General features: G+C 36.0%; 2 protein-coding genes across 2 annotated transcripts; both read right to left on the reverse strand.

Annotated features, from left to right (window-relative positions):
• Positions 1–113: 113 nt before the first annotated feature.
• Positions 114–3253, reverse strand: LOC107777894 (protein DETOXIFICATION 40-like). The gene is made up of 6 exons (XM_075250364.1): positions 2966–3253; positions 2618–2674; positions 2247–2473; positions 867–997; positions 651–737; positions 114–566 (listed from the first exon to the last, which is right to left on the reverse strand). Exons 1-6 carry the CDS (start codon positions 3250–3252, stop codon positions 501–503), a joined length of 855 nt encoding a protein of 284 aa, XP_075106465.1. The 5' UTR covers position 3253; the 3' UTR covers positions 114–500.
• Positions 3254–16980: 13727 nt separating this feature from the next.
• On the reverse strand, positions 16981–20652 carry LOC107777896 (protein DETOXIFICATION 40). Its single transcript, XM_016598063.2, is given in 8 exon segments — positions 16981–17432; positions 17648–17734; positions 17950–18068; positions 18497–18735; positions 18903–18959; positions 19052–19683; positions 20095–20223; positions 20225–20652. Coding segments are annotated over 8 exon segments (1530 nt in total). The 5' UTR covers positions 20420–20652; the 3' UTR covers positions 16981–17360.
• Positions 20653–21063: the final 411 nt, after the last annotated feature.

The raw sequence follows: 21063 nt of genomic DNA on the forward strand, positions 1-21063 counted from the left end.
GATTGTTCTCTGTCGTGAGTACTGCAAAGATTTTTTTGTAAATGGTTGTGATTGTTCTCTGTCGTGAGTAGTGCAATACTCTTCATATGCAATGTAGTTGCCTTTCTTATTCTATCTAGGTTTCTTACACGAGTGTTAGAGCAAAACTGTAAGCATAGCCCGTTACTGCTTTCAGTGTTTTCATTTTTTTCCTGGTTAGACGCTCATGGAATCAATTTGATTGCACGTTGTTGGCCTAATTGCAGAATTGGAGTTCATTTTTGTAACACAATCAAACAAGAAATTGGCAGATACAGACAATGGTTTTGACATATTTGATATGATTAATTGATGGAAATTGACCGAAGGTAATGATGAATGAAACTTTCTTTTGGCAGATGTGCCAGAATCATTGGTAATCTGAACTGTAGACCACTTCTTTGGCCTGGCAGGTTACTGCAAGAATTACTTGGCACCTCATCTCCTCGTTTTATTCTTAGTCCTAATGTTCTTCACCACCTTCATTCCTTGTTTAGAGGTTCTTTTACGTTTCCCCATTTGTCTAGACGTGTTCTAGCTTTCTCAACCTGGAAAAGAAAAAAAGAACCCCAAATTCAGTTACAAACTTACCACTTTCTTGTGCAATTTTGTAACTATTGACTGTAAGTTACCTCTTTATTCCAATCTGTACGGTATGTGAACCAAAGCAAAATGATGGTTTGCATCACAGTCCCTCCAATCATCCCAGTCCATATTCCCTGCCATTAATCCAGTTAATATGTCACGCAAGCCAGGCTATGGACATACATATATTCATGTGTGTTTGTTTTAAAATTTGTATAATAATGGAAGGCTTCTACAATTATGAATTGTGTGTATTGGAAAACCTTAGCACCAAGGTCAAACCTGAATCCGAGAAGACATCCCACTGGAATTCCTACAGCATAATTACACCCTACATTCACGTAGGCAACAAACGCCTGCCATCCACAGCCAACAGCAACACCTGAAAATATAGAAAATTCAACCTTTTAATGAAGTTGGACGATACGGTTTTTATTACTAGTTTAATATAGTAACTTTTGTACGCTACTAAAATATGCTCAAGTCCACGGACTTGTCAAAGGAAAACATTAGTTGGTAGGGGATCAAGGACAGGTGCAAAATATTGAGGTACACGGTACACCTAACAATTCGATCTGCCTATGAAACAGTGAGGACGTAGATGAAATATTTTCTATACGCAAGATGGTGACTACGTTCGTTATGCAAGCCAAACAAACTGCAAATTTCCAAATGAAAACAAACTAGGATTAAAAAGGTTTGTATTAGAGGGGCATGATAAATTGATAATCTTTCACCCCACTGCATTATTATGACAAGGAGATGGGTGGATAGAGGGCGAGAAGAAAATTTGAAAGTCATTTAGTAGTGCACGTCTACTAGACTATCTCATCGCACTAAGTCCATATTATGGACCTCAACTTAAGAATATATTAAGACAACTTAGATGGCACCTTTCACATTCTTATCTCAAAGGGAGTACATGAGTCACTGTACTGAAACATGGATTCAACAAGGTCTGTGATATCACTTTTTTGTCAAGTCAAGTTGTCTACCTTATTTGTTGTGCTTATAGTGTCTTTTTCTCCTATTTGTCACTCTCCCAGAAAGTGATGACAAGCTTATTGAGCACTTAAGAACAAAAAACAAAAAAGTTCATTGGACCATTTAAGACCAAATTGGGTAAAAGATAACACTTATGAGAACTAAAACTTTTACCAACTTGAATACTAAATTCTTAATTAGGTCACGCAACTTAGTAAACGTTTAAAATAAGATTTAAAACTTATCACTTTAATTTTATGTGTTCTTACATTTTGCACCTAATTACTTACTGTTTTCTACCAAACTTTAGTTACTCTATTCAAAAAGATGTATTCATTACCATAGCACCAATTGAGATCCAAGCATTGCTCTACCATCCCCATGCAACATGTAATTAATATTGACATGGCATATCTGGTATAAAACAAGAAGAACCAGTGACTTAGAGAGTTTAAATTATTGTGTAACAGAATATTTAACGATAGATAACTACTCATGAATATTGAGATTAGTAACCTAAAGAGCAAGACATGTAATATGCTATAATGGGTTAAATTATACTGATAACGAGAATTTTTTTTACAATGTCAGTGTATATAAATAAATCTTATAATTAATGAGATTAAGGACAAGACAAGTATTTTACCAGATAACACTGTGCTGAACACCACTGAGAATGAGGGTGACAGCTAAAAATGGACATAAATCAGATACTGCATTGGCCACAGTTTCACCCTCAGTGAATGCATAGCTGATAACATTGCGCAAACACAGCACAATTATGGCTTCCACCACAGCTATGAGAAATGATATGAATGTCACCACAAACACTGAGAATGCTGCTGACTTTGGATGTGCTGCTCCTAATTCATTGCTCACCCTTACACTGATCAGTTTGCCAATTTTAACAACAATAAAGATGGAAGTCATTTGCTAAAATACCACCTATTTTTAACCTAGAAAAGCAATATTACACAAAAAGATTGGTTCAAATATTAATCAAGAAAAAGAAAAATAGCCAAAAACTTACCTAGCAGCAGCATTGAACACCATTGAAACCATGAACATCAGCCCATTCACTGACATGCTACAAAAATAAAACAAATATAGTCTTTAGCTCATTAGCAACACGCAGGTCACTTAAACAATGCAAGATAACAGAAGCGGATCCAAAATTTTAACAACAATACACATTTAGAGTACCACTACTAAATGTTGGCAAAGAAAAGTCACAATTGATTAACAACTAATTAACCTTTTACTGGAGTGGAAGTTCTTGATCTTGCCACTATGATAACTAACTAGTCTTATGGGATCATGAACAGACATGCAGTTTTTGGTAGCATACAAATAAATAGAAGGTACAATTGAATCTCACCAAACAGAGATAGAATCTAAGGCAAGCTCAGGATTCTTGAGTAAACCAGCAAGCAACACTAGAATCTGAAAATACCAATTCTCCAAACACAACATAACAGCTGAAGCAGCCGATAACTTCACAAATTGCCATAATCCACTAAAGGCCTCCCGTCGAAAACCTGTCCAAGTAGCTTTACACCTTTCACTTCTCAATATGTATATAAATTGAGCCACCACAACAATCCACCAAGAAAAACTCAGCACAAGTGATGCTTGTCCACAAAGTGTTTCCACTGCACTCCCCATTCCTAGCTGCAATCAATAAGGTAAAAGAAATAGTTTAGAAAATTTATACATGTGATCAATTAAGAAAGAAATTCAGAGATAATAAAAGTACACCGCCATAAGGCCATAAGCAAATAATTGGATGTTTTGATCGCGGTTCCCAAGTTGTCCTGAAAATATCCGAGTGGATATGGACATAGCATTGTTGATCATGTATACAGCTACTGCAGGGGCTGCAAGTCGAAAAAGCAGCTGGAATTTGATCCAAGAGGCGGACCTAAGGCGTTGAAAGTAAGGTAATTGGGAGTCGGAGAGCACCTCCTCAAGCTCGGAGCTTGCTCCATGAGCAGCCAACAGGGGCTGCTCAGCTTCAGACTCCATGATTTTGATGATGTCCATCTCATTGAAGAAGTATTAGGCATGTGCCTAATAAGAGTTTTCTTTGGTTTGGTAGCCAACCTTGTTGACTTGGTTTGGTTGGTAGCCAACCTTGTTGAATTAGTTTGGTTTGGTAGCCAACCTTGTTGAATTTCTTTGGTTTGGTAGCCAACTTTGTTGAATTGTGAAAAGTGTGTGCAAATTGTCAAATATTGTAGGCTTTAGAGGGTGAAGCTTTGGCTATAAAAGGAGAGCTTCAACTCTCATTTCTTCACACCAACAAAGAGAGAAAGAAAGAGTAAGGTTTCACAGACAAGGTATAAGAAAATAGTCTGTGAGGAAAATAGAGAGAGAGCGATATTGTAGTGAGGTGGGAATATCAAAAGAGGGTTATTTCTTTTGAGTGTTGTAGTGGTCTTTGGAGTATTTACCTCCGACCTACAAAATTGTAAAATTCCTTACTATAGTGATATCAGTTGCTCCTCTCGGGGTCGTGGTTTTTTCCCTTATTCAGAAGGGTTTTCCACGTAAAAATTTTGGTGTCATTGTTACTCTTTTATTCTTGTTAATTACCGTATCTCGGTGCTACATTATTATTCCGCTTTATTACCGTGAATATTATTTTGGTAAGGGGTTTATTCCCAACAACTGGTATCAGAGCACGGGTTCTGCTCGTTCACTGAAATACTATTCACTGTCGGTAGTACTATACTTGGTGAAAAAATAAAAATGTCCGGAGTAAAGTACGAGGTAGCAAAATTCAACGGAGATAACGGTTTCTCAACATGGCAAAGAAGGATGAGAGATCTGCTCATCCAACAAGGATTACACAAGGTTCTAGATGTTGATTCCAAAAAGCCTGATACCATGAAAGCTGAGGATTGGGCTGACTTGGATGAAAGAGCTGCTAGTGCAATTAGGTTGCACTTATCAGATGATGTGGTAAATAACATCATTGATGAAGACACTGCACGAGGAATTTGGACAAGGTTGGAAAGCCTATACATGTCCAAAACGCTGACAAATAAATTGTACCTGAAGAAGCAGTTATACGCCCTACACATGAGTGAAGGTACGAATTTTTTGTCACATTTAAATGTGTTTAACGGACTAATCACACAGCTTGCCAACCTCGGAGTGAAAATCGAGGAAGAAGATAAAGCCATCTTGCTATTGAACTCGTTGCCATCTTCGTACGATAACTTGGCAACAACCATCCTGCACGGTAAGACTACTATTGAGTTGAAAGATGTCACATCGGCTCTTCTACTCAATGAGAAGATGAGAAAGAAGCCTGAAAATCAAGGACAGGCTCTCATCACAGAAGGTAGAGGCAGGAGTTATCAAAGGAGTTCGAACAACTATGGTAGATCCGGAGCTCGTGGGAAGTCAAAGAACCGATCCAAATCAAGAGTCAGAAATTGCTACAACTGTAATCAACCAGGTCACTTCAAAAGAGATTGCCCAAATCCAAGGAAGGGCAAAGGTGAAACCAGTGGCCAGAAGAATGACGACAACACAGCCGCCATGGTGCAAAATAATGATAATGTTGTCCTCTTTATAAATGAGGAAGAGGAATGCATGCACCTGTCAGGTTCAGAGTCGGAATGGGTGGTTGACACAGCGGCATCTCACCATGCCACACCGGTAAGAGACCTTTTTTTGCAGATATGTAGCAGGTGATTTCGGCACAGTGAAAATGGGTAACACAAGTTACTCAAAGATTGCGGGGATTGGTGACATTTGTATCAAGACAAATGTCGGATGCACATTGGTTCTAAAGGATGTGCGGCATGTACCTGATTTACGGATGAACTTGATCTCGGGAATTGCTTTAGACCGAGATGGATATGAGAGCTATTTTGCAAATCAAAAGTGGAGACTCACTAAGGGATCATTGGTGATTGCAAAGGGAGTTGCTCGTGGCACGTTGTACAGGACAAATGCAGAAATATGCCAAGGTGAATTGAACGCGGCACAAGATGAGATTTCTGTAGATTTGTGGCACAAAAGAATGGGTCATATGAGCGAGAAGGGATTGCAGATTCTTGCCAAGAAATCACTCATTTCTTATGCCAAAGGTACAACGGTAAAACCTTGTGACTACTGTTTATTTGGTAAGCAGCATAGAGTCTCATTTCAGACATCGTCTGAAAGAAAATTGAATATACTTGATTTAGTATATTCTGATGTTTGCGGCCCAATGGAAATTGAATCAATGGGCGGTAACAAATATTTTGTTACTTTTATTGATGATGCTTCACGAAAATTATGGGTTTATATTTTGAAAACCAAAGATCAGGTGTTTCAAGTTTTCCAGAAGTTTCATGCTCTAGTAGAAAGGGAGACGGGTCGAAAGCTAAAGCGTCTCCGAAGTGACAATGGAGGTGAGTACACTTCAAGGGAATTTGAAGAGTATTGTTCAAGTCATGGGATCAGACATGAAAAGACAGTTCCTGGAACCCCACAGCACAATGGCGTAGCCGAGAGGATGAACCGCACCATTGTGGAGAAGGTGAGAAGCATGCTCAGAATGGCTAAACTGCCTAAGTCATTCTGGGGTGAAGCAGTTCAGACAGCCTGTTACCTGATCAATAGGAGTCCATCAGTTCCGTTGGCGTTTGAAATCCCAGAGAGAGTCTGGACCAACAAGGAGGTGTCCTACTCGCATCTGAAGGTGTTCGGTTGCAGAGCTTTTGCACATGTACCAAAAGAGCAGAGAACAAAGCTGGATGATAAATCTATTCCCTGCATATTTATCGGATATGGAGATGAAGAGTTCGGGTACAGACTGTGGGATCCTGTAAAGATGAAGGTCATCAGAAGCAGAGATGTAGTCTTCCGAGAAAGTGAAGTTGGAACTGCTGCTGATATATTAGAAAAGGCGAAGAATGGTATAATTCCTAACTTTGTTACTATTCCTTCTACTTCTAACAATCCCACAAGTGCAGAAAGTACAACCGACGAGGTTGTCGAGCAGGTGGAGCAACCTGGTGAGGTTATTGAGCAGGGGGAGCAACTTGATGAAGGTGTCGAGGAAGTGGAGCACCCCACTCAGGGAGAAGGACAACCTCAACCTCTGAGGAGATCAGAGAGGCCAAGGGTAGAGTCACGCAGGTACCCTTCCACAGAGTATGTCCTCATCAGTGATGAGGGGGAGCCAGAAAGTCTTAAGGAGGTGTTGTCCCATCCAGAAAAGAACCAGTGGATGAAAGCTATGCAAGAAGAGATGGAATCTCTCCAGAAAAATGGCACATACAAGCTGGTTGAACTTCCAAAGGGTAAAAGACCACTCAAATGCAAATGGGTCTTTAAACTCAAGAAAGATGGAGATGGCAAGCTGGTCAGATACAAAGCTCGATTGGTGGTTAAAGGCTTCGAACAGAAGAAAGGTATTGATTTTGACGAAATTTTCTCCCCCGTTGTTAAAATGACTTCTATTCGAACAATTTTGAGCTTAGCAGCTAGCCTAGATCTTGAAGTGGAGCAGTTGGATGTGAAAACTGCATTTCTTCATGGAGATTTGGAAGAGGAGATTTATATGGAGCAACCAGAAGGATTTGAAGTAGCTGGAAAGAAACACATGGTGTGCAAATTGAATAAGAGTCTTTATGGATTGAAGCAGGCACCAAGGCAGTGGTACATGAAGTTTGATTCATTCATGAAAAGTCAAACATACCTAAAGACCTATTCTGATCCATGTGTATACTTCAAAAGATTTTCTGAGAATAACTTTATTATATTGTTGTTGTATGTGGATGACATGTTAATTGTAGGAAAAAACAAGGGGTTGATAGCAAAGTTGAAAGGAGATCTGTCCAAGTCATTTGATATGAAGGACTTGGGCCCAGCACAACAAATTCTAGGGATGAAGATAGTTCGAGAGAGAACAAGTAGAAAGTTGTGGCTATCTCAGGAGAAGTACATTGAACGTGTACTAGAACGCTTCAACATGAAGAATGCTAAGCCAGTCAGCACACCTCTTGCTGGTCATCTAAAGTTGAGTAAGAAGATGTGTCCTACAACAGTGGAGGAGAAAGGGAACATGGCTAAAGTTCCTTATGCTTCAGCAGTCGGAAGCTTGATGTATGCAATGGTATGTACTAGACCTGATATTGCTCACGCAGTTGGTGTTGTCAGCAGGTTTCTTGAAAATCCTGGAAAGGAACATTGGGAAGCAGTCAAGTGGATACTCAGGTACCTGAGAGGTACCACGGGAGATTGTTTGTGCTTTGGAGGATCTGATCCAATCTTGAAGGGCTATACAGATGCTGATATGGCAGGTGACATTGACAACAGAAAATCTACTACTGGATATTTATTTACATTTTCAGGGGGAGCTATATCATGGCAGTCTAAGTTGCAGAAGTGCGTTGCACTTTCAACAACTGAAGCAGAGTACATTGCCGCTACAGAAACTGGCAAGGAGATGATATGGCTCAAGCGATTCCTTCAAGAGCTTGGATTGCATCAGAAGGAGTATGTCGTCTATTGTGACAGTCAAAGTGCAATAGACCTTAGCAAGAACTCTATGTACCATGCAAGGACCAAACACATTGATGTGAGATATCATTGGATTCGAGAAATGGTAGATGATGAATCTCTAAAAGTCTTGAAGATTTCTACAAGTGAGAATCCCGCAGATATGCTGACCAAGGTGGTACCAAGGAACAAGTTCGAGCTATGCAAAGAACTTGTCGGCATGCACTCAAACTAGAAGACAGTGCTACCTCCTCTAGATGAATGAGACTGGAGGGGAGATTGATGATGTCCATCTCATTGAAGAAGTATTAGGCATGTGCCTAATAAGAGTTTTCTTTGGTTTGGTAGCCAACCTTGTTGACTTGGTTTGGTTGGTAGCCAACCTTGTTGAATTAGTTTGGTTTGGTAGCCAACCTTGTTGAATTTCTTTGGTTTGGTAGCCAACTTTGTTGAATTGTGAAAAGTGTGTGTAAATTGTCAAATATTGTAGGCTTTAGAGGGTGAAGCTTTGGCTATAAAAGGAGAGCTTCAACTCTCATTTCTTCACACCAACAAAGAGAGAAAGAAAGAGTAAGGTTTCACAGACAAGGTATAAGAAAATAGTCTGTGAGGAAAATAGAGAGAGAGCGATATTGTAGTGAGGTGGGAATATCAAAAGAGGGTTATTTCTTTTGAGTGTTGTAGTGGTCTTTGGAGTATTTACCTCCGACCTACAAAGTTGTAAAATTCCTTACTATAGTGATATCAGTTGCTCCTCTCGGGGTCGTGGTTTTTTCCCTTATTCAGAAGGGTTTTCCACGTAAAAATTTTGGTGTCATTGTTACTCTTTTATTCTTGTTAATTACCGTATCTCGGTGCTACATTATTATTCCGCTTTATTACCGTGAATATTATTTTGGTAAGGGGTTTATTCCCAACAGATTTTGCCCATGCTAATGAGCATGTAGAATGAGAGTAAAGCAACTTAATAAATAATAGATGAGGTTGTCATCTTGAGGTTTTTATGTGAGATAGTGAATTGCGCAATTAATCCAATCTGAATTCAATCACATGGTTTACAATAACATCTCATACGGTCATTTGCGAAATCAAATATATATCATTAGGCTTAAGTTGATATAATCTTACGTAAAAATAAAGGTGTGAATCTACGTGTTAATTCAACTACACTCACTACGTCTGGAATACAACGTACGTAACTACACTCACTACGTCATTGTGATATATTTTTTTTAAAAACAGTTTTCAACTATATGAACTCTTTATTCCCACATCTCTCATCAAACTTCGCCATATGAATTCCACAATGAAAAAAATAAATATCATAATGCCCGTGCGGTAGAAAATTCACCCCTCCCATTAATGAAGCTTCGATTGTTTGGTGTGTAATATTTTGTTTGGCCGTGCTTCTAAAATTAGCATTTTTAAAAAGTATTTTTCACAAAAGTACTTTTCAAAAAGTAATTTTAGTGGGAAACATCTTATGTTTGGCTAACTAATTTAAAAAATACTTTTGAGCAGCAATTAATATTTGGTCAAGTTTTTAAAAAATACTTCTAAGTATATTTTTCTCAAAAGTGCATTTAAAAAAATACTTTTAAAAGAAACTATTTTTTTCTGTTTCTCAAAAATTATTTCTGCTTCTACTCAGAAATACTTTTTATCTTCTAAAAGCTTAGCCAAATACCTTAAATTTAGAAAAAAAATGTTCTTTTGGTCAAACATGCAATAAGTAATTGGAGTCTTGATGAACGAGATGGTTATATGCTGTATAAAAATATTTTTTGAATTTTTACCTTCCTATACTACATATGAAACTTTATTACTATCCCTAATTAAGGTTTAACTTAATTACATGGGCATATACAATTTACCAATTATATACAAATTAGTATTAATGAGTATCCCTTTATATTAGGAATTGAATAGGGAATAAGTTATTTCCCATCTCTGCTCTCTCTCTCTCTCCTCCTCCTCCTCCTCCTCCTCCTCGTCTGTTCTTTTCCCAATTTTTCTTTCTTCATTTTTCTACGCCTTTTATCCTCTCTCTTTTTTTTTCCACGGAATTCATCAATGAATTTCAATTATGTTAATATAGAGTCTTAACTTAGCAATTTTATATCATGTTGCACAATTGGTGTTCGAATTGAAATTATCAATCAATAAATTTTGAAGGTGTTTGACTCTCTCCCATTGACAACCATTAAAAAGTTTCGAAACTTTGAATTCGAATTTGGGTTTTCAAAAATTATTATTTGTTTGGATTGGGTGTTGCAAACAATTAGGAATGTTCTTTGGAACTTATATCTCACATTTGAGGGCGTTTGGTGAAGATTAGACTTGGTTTTGGCTGAATTTAAGATTGAAAGAAGGAGGAGGAAGGAGGAGGAGGAGGAGGAGAAGGAGAAGGAGAAGAAGGAGGAAGAAAGAGGAAGGAGGAGGAGAAGAAGAAGAAGAACACATGACATACAATAGTTACGAATTGTATTAAAGTTGTATGCAAATTGTATTTAAATTGTATTATGTTGTAGTTATATATTTTTTTATTTGAATGTTGTATGAAAGTTGAAAAATAGTTGTATAATGCATGAGCAGTTGTATAAAATTTGTATTTGTTATAAATAAAATTTTATTTATGGTGAATGTCTATATTTAGAGAGATTCTAAGGTTTATTACTTGGTGGCTAAGTCACCCTCTCCCTATAAATAGAGGGTTCTATTCCATTGTAAATCATCCCATATCAATAAGAATTCTCTTCTCTCTACTTTGCTCTGCAATACTCTTCCTCTTCTTTTATTGTTTCATAACACGTTATCAGCACGAGACTCTAACCAATTGAGTAGAAGATTTGGGATTGAGCATAATGATTGTCAATTATTCTATGAACTTCCTTCATGATTAAATTCTGGATTTAAGGTAAGTATTTTATTTTTCTCTTTCAAATTCTTGACATTCTATAATTTGATTTTAAATACAAGCAAAGACGATAAATTTTGATTGCAACTCTAATGGAGTTTGAAAGATATTATAACCACCCATAGTGGTAAAATTTTTATGCCTCGCCATGATCAAATTCATGTATGATTGTGGGCAAAGAATTGAAACCCCGTCCCATTGAATTTGCTCCATTCTCATTCCCTTTAGAGAATGTGATAGCCGTATGTGATAAGTCTGAAAGAAGATAAAATTATTACTATGAATGTATCAATGTATGTGGACGTGACAATAAACGAAATTATAATCGTCATCATTGTGGTAATGAGAACAATAAGGATTCTCAAAATAATCATTCACTTTGTGAAAGTAATATTTGTCATCGATTTGACATGAGATTTTATAAAGCACGTATAGATGATTATGGTCCATTCATGATGTGAATATGACAACATCTAATTTATGAATGCATATTCATTCTTGGAAGAATATGAACGTGCTAGTGGTAGTGAATATACCACACTCACCTCTAGAAGGAGGTTTGAGATGATATAAGAAAATAATGTCATTATTATGGCATGAATGGTCATTGGTCACGTACCTATTGCACACCAAAATATTTTGGTAATGCGATTATTAAAGAATAACATTAATGCAAGAAACATATCTTGCATATAATTTTGACCATAACCATAATGGTATAACTTTCTCCTTGAAAGAGATATATGACCATATGAATCTTGATGAATATGTGGTAGTATAAAATTAATTGAGAGCTCTGGAAGAGCCAATTATACTATTTTAGAGAAACACAATTGATTACCAATAAGGTATTGTGTTGTAGTAAGTCTCAAAGAAACTTATTCAGTTTCTAAAGTATTCGCGGAAGCGGTTGGTTATATTGAGACTATAAATAAAGGAAAGATTTAATATCTTCTATTACTATAACTTGTAGCGGAGTAATATATATGTGAAGAGCTATCCGCTTTATTCTCCAATTTGTACTACATAAATAAAAGAATGCAACAATAAAGTAGAAGTTTATTGATATAAAAACTCATATCATAATAAACTTGAAGTTTATTGATAATTGCATGCGTCATGGTGTAAACCTGAAGTTTATCAATATTGATAATTTATTCAGTTGGCATAATTGGTTTAGCCATATCAATTTAAGTATGATGTGCAAAAATAATAGAGAATTCACATGGGTAAATATTAAAGAACTAGAAAGTTCTTTACGAATTCTCTTATATTGCTTATTCTCATTAATTAATTGACCAACTAAAGTTGGAATTGAATCCCATGAATTCTGGAAATATCAAAGGTGAATATGGACCCATTCACCTGCCATGTATACCACATAAGATGCATTTATGAGATGGTTACATGTACAATTATTATTAACTCGCAACATGTTGTTTTGCGAGGTAACTTGCTCAATAGTTTAATTTCGAGCATAATTTCCAGATTTTCTATTCAAGAAGTTCATCTTGATAAGTTGGTTTACATCACAGCTGGTTTAGCAAAATAATTTATTGAGTGCCTCCACTTAATAGCTAAATTGTTGCTGATGAGAACAAAGTTATCTATATCAGTTTGATATAGGTCATATACGAAAGTATATTACATTCTCCCCTCACAAGTGGTTCGGGGTCAGGAACCAAATAATTTCAGACCATAACGTATATATTGATTAAGACCATAACGTACAAAGATGGGTTCCCAAAATTGAGGAAGCAAGTTAGTATTTATAACATGAGGCGAAGACATGATAAACAATTGAGAAAAAGTTACTTGGAATTGATTATCATTTGTATATCTAGATCCTCAAATACGATAATATGAACCTGAAGTTCATAAAAAGATAATTCATCTGCAATATATTGCAAAGCATGCCAGACGCATTTGCTTACCCAAAGAAAGTAACTATATTCTCATTGCAAATGCTCATATTAAATCCTATAAGGACAAAGTCTATGGTACGCTTAAAGCGTATAGACAAATCGGTTTCAAATAAACTTCTTGATAAGGAAGATGAGCAAATGATCAAATGATCATAATAAAGGAGGCAAGTGATCTAGAAGATCACATGACATAACACTTCATAAAATCTCATGAGAGATTAAGGTACCTGAATATATGAATGAAGAGATCCCTATGTTATGTCTTTATGAAAAAATATTGGAACCGATATAAAATGTTTGTCGACGACATCTATCATAGCGCTAAGTATAGATGAGGATCTTAAGTCTATTGAATATAGACACAAAAGTATTGGCCAAATGGAAGAGACACAATTCAAGTAGAATTGATTCCATATGAAAGACACATAATTTTGTCTATGTTGTTCAAATACTTGAAAGTATAAAGTCAATGGTATGTGCAATCAGTTTTCGATATCTTATATGTCTAGCATGACATAAAAACTTGATATGCATCTAAAGTCTATTATATGGCTTATATGACTTAACCTATATGACAATCCTTGAAGGATTTAAATCGCTTGAAGCATATACAATTCTTGGTCCCGAAGTACCGTATGATAAGTGTAATTTGTGCACATATGTATTTTGCTATAACTATAAGCATGATAATGTGATAGCGAGAATACCTCTATGGAGATATTGAAAAGGCCATTCTACGACAGTTTATGAAGACATTACATCTCTATCAAGAATGATGATTTCAAGATACAATATATTCATTCAAGTTAATATGGCTGATTTGTTTATCAAGTCTCTACCAAAGATCGTTTTGAAGATGATGCACAGGATTGAAATGCAAATGCTTAAAGATGTGAATTAATGCTCTAATCAGGGGGAGTTAATACGTGTTGTACTCTTTTTCCCTTACAAACTTTTGTCCCACTGGGTTTTCCTTGCAAGGTTTTTAACGAGGCAACCAAAAGGCGTATTGTTAGATATGTGTACTTTTTTCCTTCTCTAGAATTTTTTTCCCACTGAGTTTTATTTTAGTTAAGGTTTTAACGAGGCATATTATCTGTTGAATAGACATTCAAGGGGGAGTGTTATAAATAGAATTTTATTTATGGTGAATGTCTATATTTAGAGAGATTCTAGGGTTTATTACTTGGTGGCTAAGTCACTCTCTCTCTATAAATAGAGAGTTCTATTCCATTGTAAATCATCCCATATCAATAAGAATTCTCTTCTCTCTACTTTGCTCTGTGATACTCTTCTTCTTCTTTTATTGTTTCATAACAATATTTAAGTTATCAATACTATCTTTTTACATAAAGTTATTGATATGTATCAAAATTGTATTAAGAGAGAAAGTTTTGATTGAAATTTCAGAGAGGAAGAAGAACACACCACATACAAAATATATACAAATCATATACAAAATATATACAAAAGACATTTTGTATTATGAAAATTGTATTAAAGTTTATGATATTGTAGATCTATTTAATATAAATGATAAATTTTATATAGAAAACACATATTACTTGTGACTTGATACGTTGAGTAAAGTTTTCTTCTTGGTGTTGTTGGAACTTCGGTGTTTCTCCATTTGTGTTTTCTTGCTCCATGAGCTTTTCTTTTCATCTGAAACTTTCCGATCAATTATGTTCTAGTGTAAATAAAAAAAATTAAGACATCAATTCCTCCATCTTCCTTTAGTAAAATGTATATATTTATAAAAAATTTAAAGTGAACTTTTAAAGAAAATATTTTAAATATTTAAAGCTAGAGAAATAATTGTTTGTGTTCTCAGATAATAAAAGCGTACAAATATTGTAAATTGTATCTATTTGATCAGAGCAAATTGCTGGATAATAATAATAATATAATATAATATTCGTAATTAATAACAAAAAGAAGAGTGCAAACTTGATGAATGGTGCAAAATTTTGCTTTCACATTTTGTATCTTTAGCAGAGAGAAATGATGTGTAGTTTGGGATTGGTACAAAAATACTGAGAATCAGCTGGAAATTTGATTGTTTTACAAGCAATTAAGGCAACAGGAAAACAAGGAAACAGGAAGGAGGAAAAAAGAAAAATGGTGTGACTGAATCCCCTAATTTAAGGCATTAATCATGGATTGTATATAATTGGTAACAAAAACTTGTTTAGGGCGGGTAATATATAATATTTGGATATTTTTGGTAAATAAGTTTCATATACGGTATATGAAGAAAAAAAGATCCCAAAAAACTTTGTACGACTTGGATTGGGCTGGACTCTTCGGTTTCGTTCGCTTGGCCCATTTTAAGTGGAGGTCCAATTCACTTTCGACACTGGGGGAAGTGCACAATTAGCCACTAATTAAAGATGTCTTTACTCTTTAGCCACTGTTTAAAATGTATTTACTCTTTAGCCAATGCTTAATAAATTGTTATCCGCCTGGACGAAAATACCTCTGTGCTAGACATGGGGGCTGTGTAAATATTAAGGACATGGTGTCCTTAGCTTCATGAATGCTGTGTAAATATTAAGGATAAAGTGTCCTGTCTTGTCCTTAACTTCATATGTGCATTGTAAATATTAAGGACATGACGTCCTTAACTTCATGTGTGCAGTATAAATGTTAAGGACACGTCCTTAATATTTATATGCACCTTTTGTTGTTAAACTTTAGGACCTCATGTCCTTAACATCATATATGCATACATAGTTTCCTTAACTTTATGAGTGTTGTGTAAATATTAAGGACATAATGTCCTTAGCTTCATGAATGCTGTGTAAATATTAAGGACAAAGTGTCCTATCAAGTCCTTAACTTCATATGTGCAGTGTAAATATTAAGGACATGACGTCCTTAACTTCATGTGTGCAGTGTAAATGTTAAGAACACCACGTCCTTAATATTTACACAGGACTCATGAAGAAAGGGTAAAAACATCTTTTCGTATTAATTTTAATAGAGTATTAGCTATTTTTGCTCAACATTAAAAATGCTGGATAAAAACTAAATACCATGTTAAAAAGTGGCTATCCCACGCTATTTCTACTTCGACACTCACCTTGACAATTGGAAATCAAGTCAGGATTACTTTTAAGTAAAACGGGCTCACAACCGCAAGGGGTGGAAATGGCCGCATGTAGCCACTTTTAAGTATACTATTTGAATTATACTCCATCTAGAGTTTACAATATATTGAACGATTAACTAATTCACTCAAACTTCAGGACACGACGTTCTGAAGTTTAAACATCAAAGTTCAAACTTCAGGACATCATGTCCTAAACTTCGAAATTGTATCCAAGAACTCAAATTTTATGTGCTGAATTTTAAATTAACAGTTCAGAAGTGTTTTGTATTTCAAATTAGCAGCTCAAAAACTTAGGACACTAAGTTCTGAATTTTCAATTAGCAACTCAAAAATTCAGGATATTTAGTCCTTAAGTTCGGATGAATTGACTAATTTTTAAATACATTATAGATTATGAATATATTTTAAATACTGGGCTTAAAAGTGACTACCGGTGCACTTCACCCCTCACAGGGGTCACTCCATTGCTTTCTTTCTTTTTCTCATAAGATTAAGTGAAAGAAGAAAGAAACGAGAAAGTAGCTGTTATGAATGATAATAGTGACATAGAGGACAGCAGGGATGACACGTTGGATAAGAATAATCCTACTCAGCCTAGAAAGAGTAGTCGTGTGAAAATGGCATGTAGAAGATTAATTGATTTTGTGGTGGGGCCAGGCTAACAGAATGGGCTGAGGGAGTGCGTGCTATGCGACGTCTGGAGCATAAGGAATCTGTTATAAATCACTGTTGAATGCTAATAGAATACTTTGGTCATGGAAAAGTAGGCGTGCATCAATCCTTAATTCTACTTAACCTACAGATACACTTGTAAAATAAAATCAATAGTTTAAGTACTGCGAGAGCTAAGTGTTCTACATCTATTAGGAGTATATAGCTTCTCGTCAAAGTGCAAACCTGCAAATAGATCATAAAGTATACGGTATCCTAGATCATATGAATCACATTTGATATAATCTTAAAATCTCATATATCATTGTTTCTTGTATTCACAATCATAACTCATAAGTGCACCAGTGAACACAAATAAATGAGATTACATCAATGATCTTCCTCTTCTCACGATCCCCTTAATATTAGTTTGACTGCTTTTCTAGATATGCTCCGCTAGACCGAATCTGTGTACATGGTCTTTTGGAAACACTAAGATAGCTAACACCACACTAAGTCTCAAGTATCTGATCGGAGTTTGTGAGGGTATGAAATCTTAAGCCATCATAAAAGCTCTGGGTCTCACACAACAATAGGTTAGAGAATGGACTGATGTTAACCAATCGGACATGCTTGCATTCTAATGCAAAAATGGTCGTTCTCATGATTCGTTCAACAATGGGGTTTTACTGCTATCTCGCCACTTATTTAATCGATTTTTCGTTTTCTCCACCTGAAAAAAGAAAGCGAGCTAGAGTGGTTAGAACCGATTTTTAATCGGTCTATCTCAGTTCAATAAAGGAGTAGTATATTTCAAGTATGAGGATCGACTCATTTAATTCTTTAAATTTAAAAATCAACCTTTTTCATATATTTCAGAAATCAAAATGATGTAGGAGTATATAATAGACACAAAGTATTCTACATTTAGTGGCGGAGAAAACGTACCTCGTCGTCCCAATTGGTTCGAAAAGTGGCCCATAGTAAGATTAGAGTTTGTATGGCTGTTCCTCCAAACATGCCCAGCCATAATCCCTACACATTTACCCAAAATTAAGTAAATAAACTTGGTTTAATCACAAAAGAAATTGCTAAAACTCAATTAGTCTTTCTCCATTCTAGTATTTCAAATGATTCTATTAGACGAGCTTTTTGCTGGCGATTATACCAAAATTGAAGAAACAAAACCTGCTTATTAAGGAAAATAAAAGGATAGAAAGGACTAATAACTGCCATAATAACCTGCTTACCTTAGCTCCGAGTTTGAATTTGAAACCAAGAAGAACACCCAATGGAATGCCAACAACGTAGTAACATCCGACGTTAACGTAAGCTACAAAACCTTGCCATCCACACCCAACGGCCACCCCTTCAATCAAACATAATATATGTTCATATCATTAATTAAGGAGAACTCATGCATTTATGCCGATTTCTAGTTGCATTATCCCTGATAGTGAAATTCATAGTTGACCACATCATGAGGAAGTGCACAAACAACTATTCTTAGGGCTGCTATTTACGGATTAGCTAGTACTTATTTTGTCATAAAATATTGAACTAAAAATCTAATTTTAGGACAATGCAAGGCATTTATGTCCCAAACAATTGAACTGGAATTCTGAAATTCAAGACACGAGGGCTAATTCCTAATGTCAAAGATATTCCAATTAATAGTCTATTCAATTAACCTCAACATATGAAGTGAATCTAGATATGTACATTCTACCATATAATTATATTAATTATCTTGATTTTCAGCAGAATCTTAAGATACAAAGTTGACAGAAGACTCACCAGATAAAACAGGTTGAATACCATTGAGAACTACTGAGGCAGCCAAGAGTGGTGCAAGTTCTGAGGATGCTTTAGCAATGGTTTCCCCGCCTGTGAATGCATAACTCATCACATCGCGAAGCAACATCACTACTATGGCAATGACTACAGCAATCACGAACGAGCTTAATGTTACCACCACAACTGAAAATGCAGCTGATTTTGGATGTCCAGCTCCCAATTCATTGCTCACCCTTACACTGACATTTTCAAAAATCAGAGCTGTGTAATCTTGTCTGACTTTCAAAAATCTAGTTTAGCCTATCATTTTTGTATTCATTCTGAACAGAGGAGGCCTTTACTAACTATATTTTACAAATTGAAAGTGTTTCTAGAGAGTTTAGTATTCCAGTAATCCATCGCTAACCTTGCAGCAGCGTTGAAACCAACAGATAACATGAACACACATCCAAGAATTGTGTTACTGCAAGCAAATTCTATGATCATCAACTACACATTAACCCAAATGGAACACAATGCAGAGGTAACTAATTTACAACAAGATATCCCACTCACCAAACAGCTAGAGAATCCAATGCCACTTCAGGATTTGGTAGCAAACCAGCAACTAAAACCAAAATCTGAAAGTACCACGCCTCCAAACACAACATCACAGATGAAGCAGCTGACAACTTAAAGAAATCCCACAGCCCAGAAAACGCTTGCAGACTAAATCCACTCCATGTTTTCTTGCATGTATCACTCCACAATATGTACATAAATTGTGCAATGACTACTATCCACCACGAAATACTTAGAACCAAGGCTCCTCCAAACAATCCCCACTCAAATACATAAAGCACAATCCATGTTAGGAAAAGATGGAGGACTAATGTCGCTGCTGCTATATATGCGCTGGGATTTACAATACTTTGGGCTTGCAAGAACTTTTGGATAGGAAAATTGGCAGCATAAGCAAATATTTGAGGAATTAAACCATAAACAAATAGTGCAGCTGCTGATGCAACTTTCTCTGATTCTCCTAAAAAAATTAAAATTGGCTTTGAGAATAAGTAAGCCACCATTATCGGTATTCCGGATAACATCAAGAGGATAGTTGATCTTTGAAGATATATTCCAAGACTTCCATACTTGTGAGCTCCATATGCCTGCCCACATAGTGTCTCCACTGCACTCCCCATCCCTAACTGCTCCAATAAAATTGTTTCTTCAATAAAACAAAAAAGGGTAGCCCGAGCACTAAGCTTCCGCTATGCGCAGGGTCTAGGGAAGGGCCGGACCACAAGGGTCTGTTGTATGCAGCCGTTTCTGCAAGAGTCTGTTTCCACAACTCGAACCCGTTACCTCCTGGTCACGTGGCAACAAAGAAAGTGCCATTGCCGGGGAAAAAGAAGATCTGCTTATATGGTAGGACGATTAACAAGAAGGAATGGCAAGTCTACAACACTTGTATATAACCTTAATTAGTCAATCAAGTTATTAAATAATACTGCTCCAAAAAGAATATTAATAGTAATTGATTCAGTTTGTAGCAAATTAGTTATACTAGTGCCATGATACAAATATGTTAACTAATAGGGTAGGTGATAGAAAATTACCATGACGCCATAGGCCAAGAGTTGAATACCTTCATTGCCAAGGGAAGCAGCAGCGAGTTCAAGATTACCGAGATGACCACAGAATAGTTGGGTAGACATTGAAGTGATATTGTTGAGCAAATAAACAATGAACTGATGGGGCTGCTAGCCGGAATAGATTTTTCAATTCTATAACAGAGGCTCGCTCAAGCATCTGGAAATTGGACAAGCTTGTGTCAGACAATATGTCTTCAAGCTCAGAGTTTATATGCTCTACAGCCACCACTGGTTCTTTGGGTTCTAATAAAGGTTCCTTTGACCCTTTTTCTTGAAAATATTCATCCATGGTTTCTCTTCAGTAGACTCTTAGCCCCAACCTCAGATTTGTTTTTGCAGAAATTAGAGCTTTTGCCTGGACATCACTTTTAATCTTGAAAGAACAGAAGCTACTGAATAATAACCATACCGACAGTAATATAATTTTGCATTATATTAAAGTCAAAAGAAAAATCATTGACGTAACCAATCACAATTACAAATACTTTGTTTTATATCGAACAGATCGTGGGCAGGTTTTTCTACACCGTGAACAGATGGCTGCTAAGGGAATGTGAAAAGAGGGAAATGTACCAAAAGAATAACGACAATCATGCTTTATCAAAAGTTACCCCACTTTGAAGCCACCTTTTTTATTTTAATATATATATATATATATATTAATCGAAAAAAGTCCAAAAATATTCCTAAACTATGGTATATAGTTCATTTTTATCCTCCGTTAGTAAACTGGGCCAAAAATATTCTCACAGTTAGCATAATGTGTCACTAATGTCCTTTAACCCACGAAGCTATGACATGACAGCCTCATAAGCGGACAGCACCTGCTCCGAAACCCATTTTTGGACCTTTTCCGTATATTAATTATCCCCCATACACTTTTAATTTCAAAATCATTGTCTCCTCCTTCGTTTCCTCCCTTGTAAGTTGTAC

This window comes from Nicotiana tabacum, chromosome 3 (genome assembly GCF_000715075.1).
Source record: "Nicotiana tabacum cultivar K326 chromosome 3, ASM71507v2, whole genome shotgun sequence".
Taxonomy (NCBI): Eukaryota; Viridiplantae; Streptophyta; class Magnoliopsida; order Solanales; family Solanaceae; genus Nicotiana; species Nicotiana tabacum.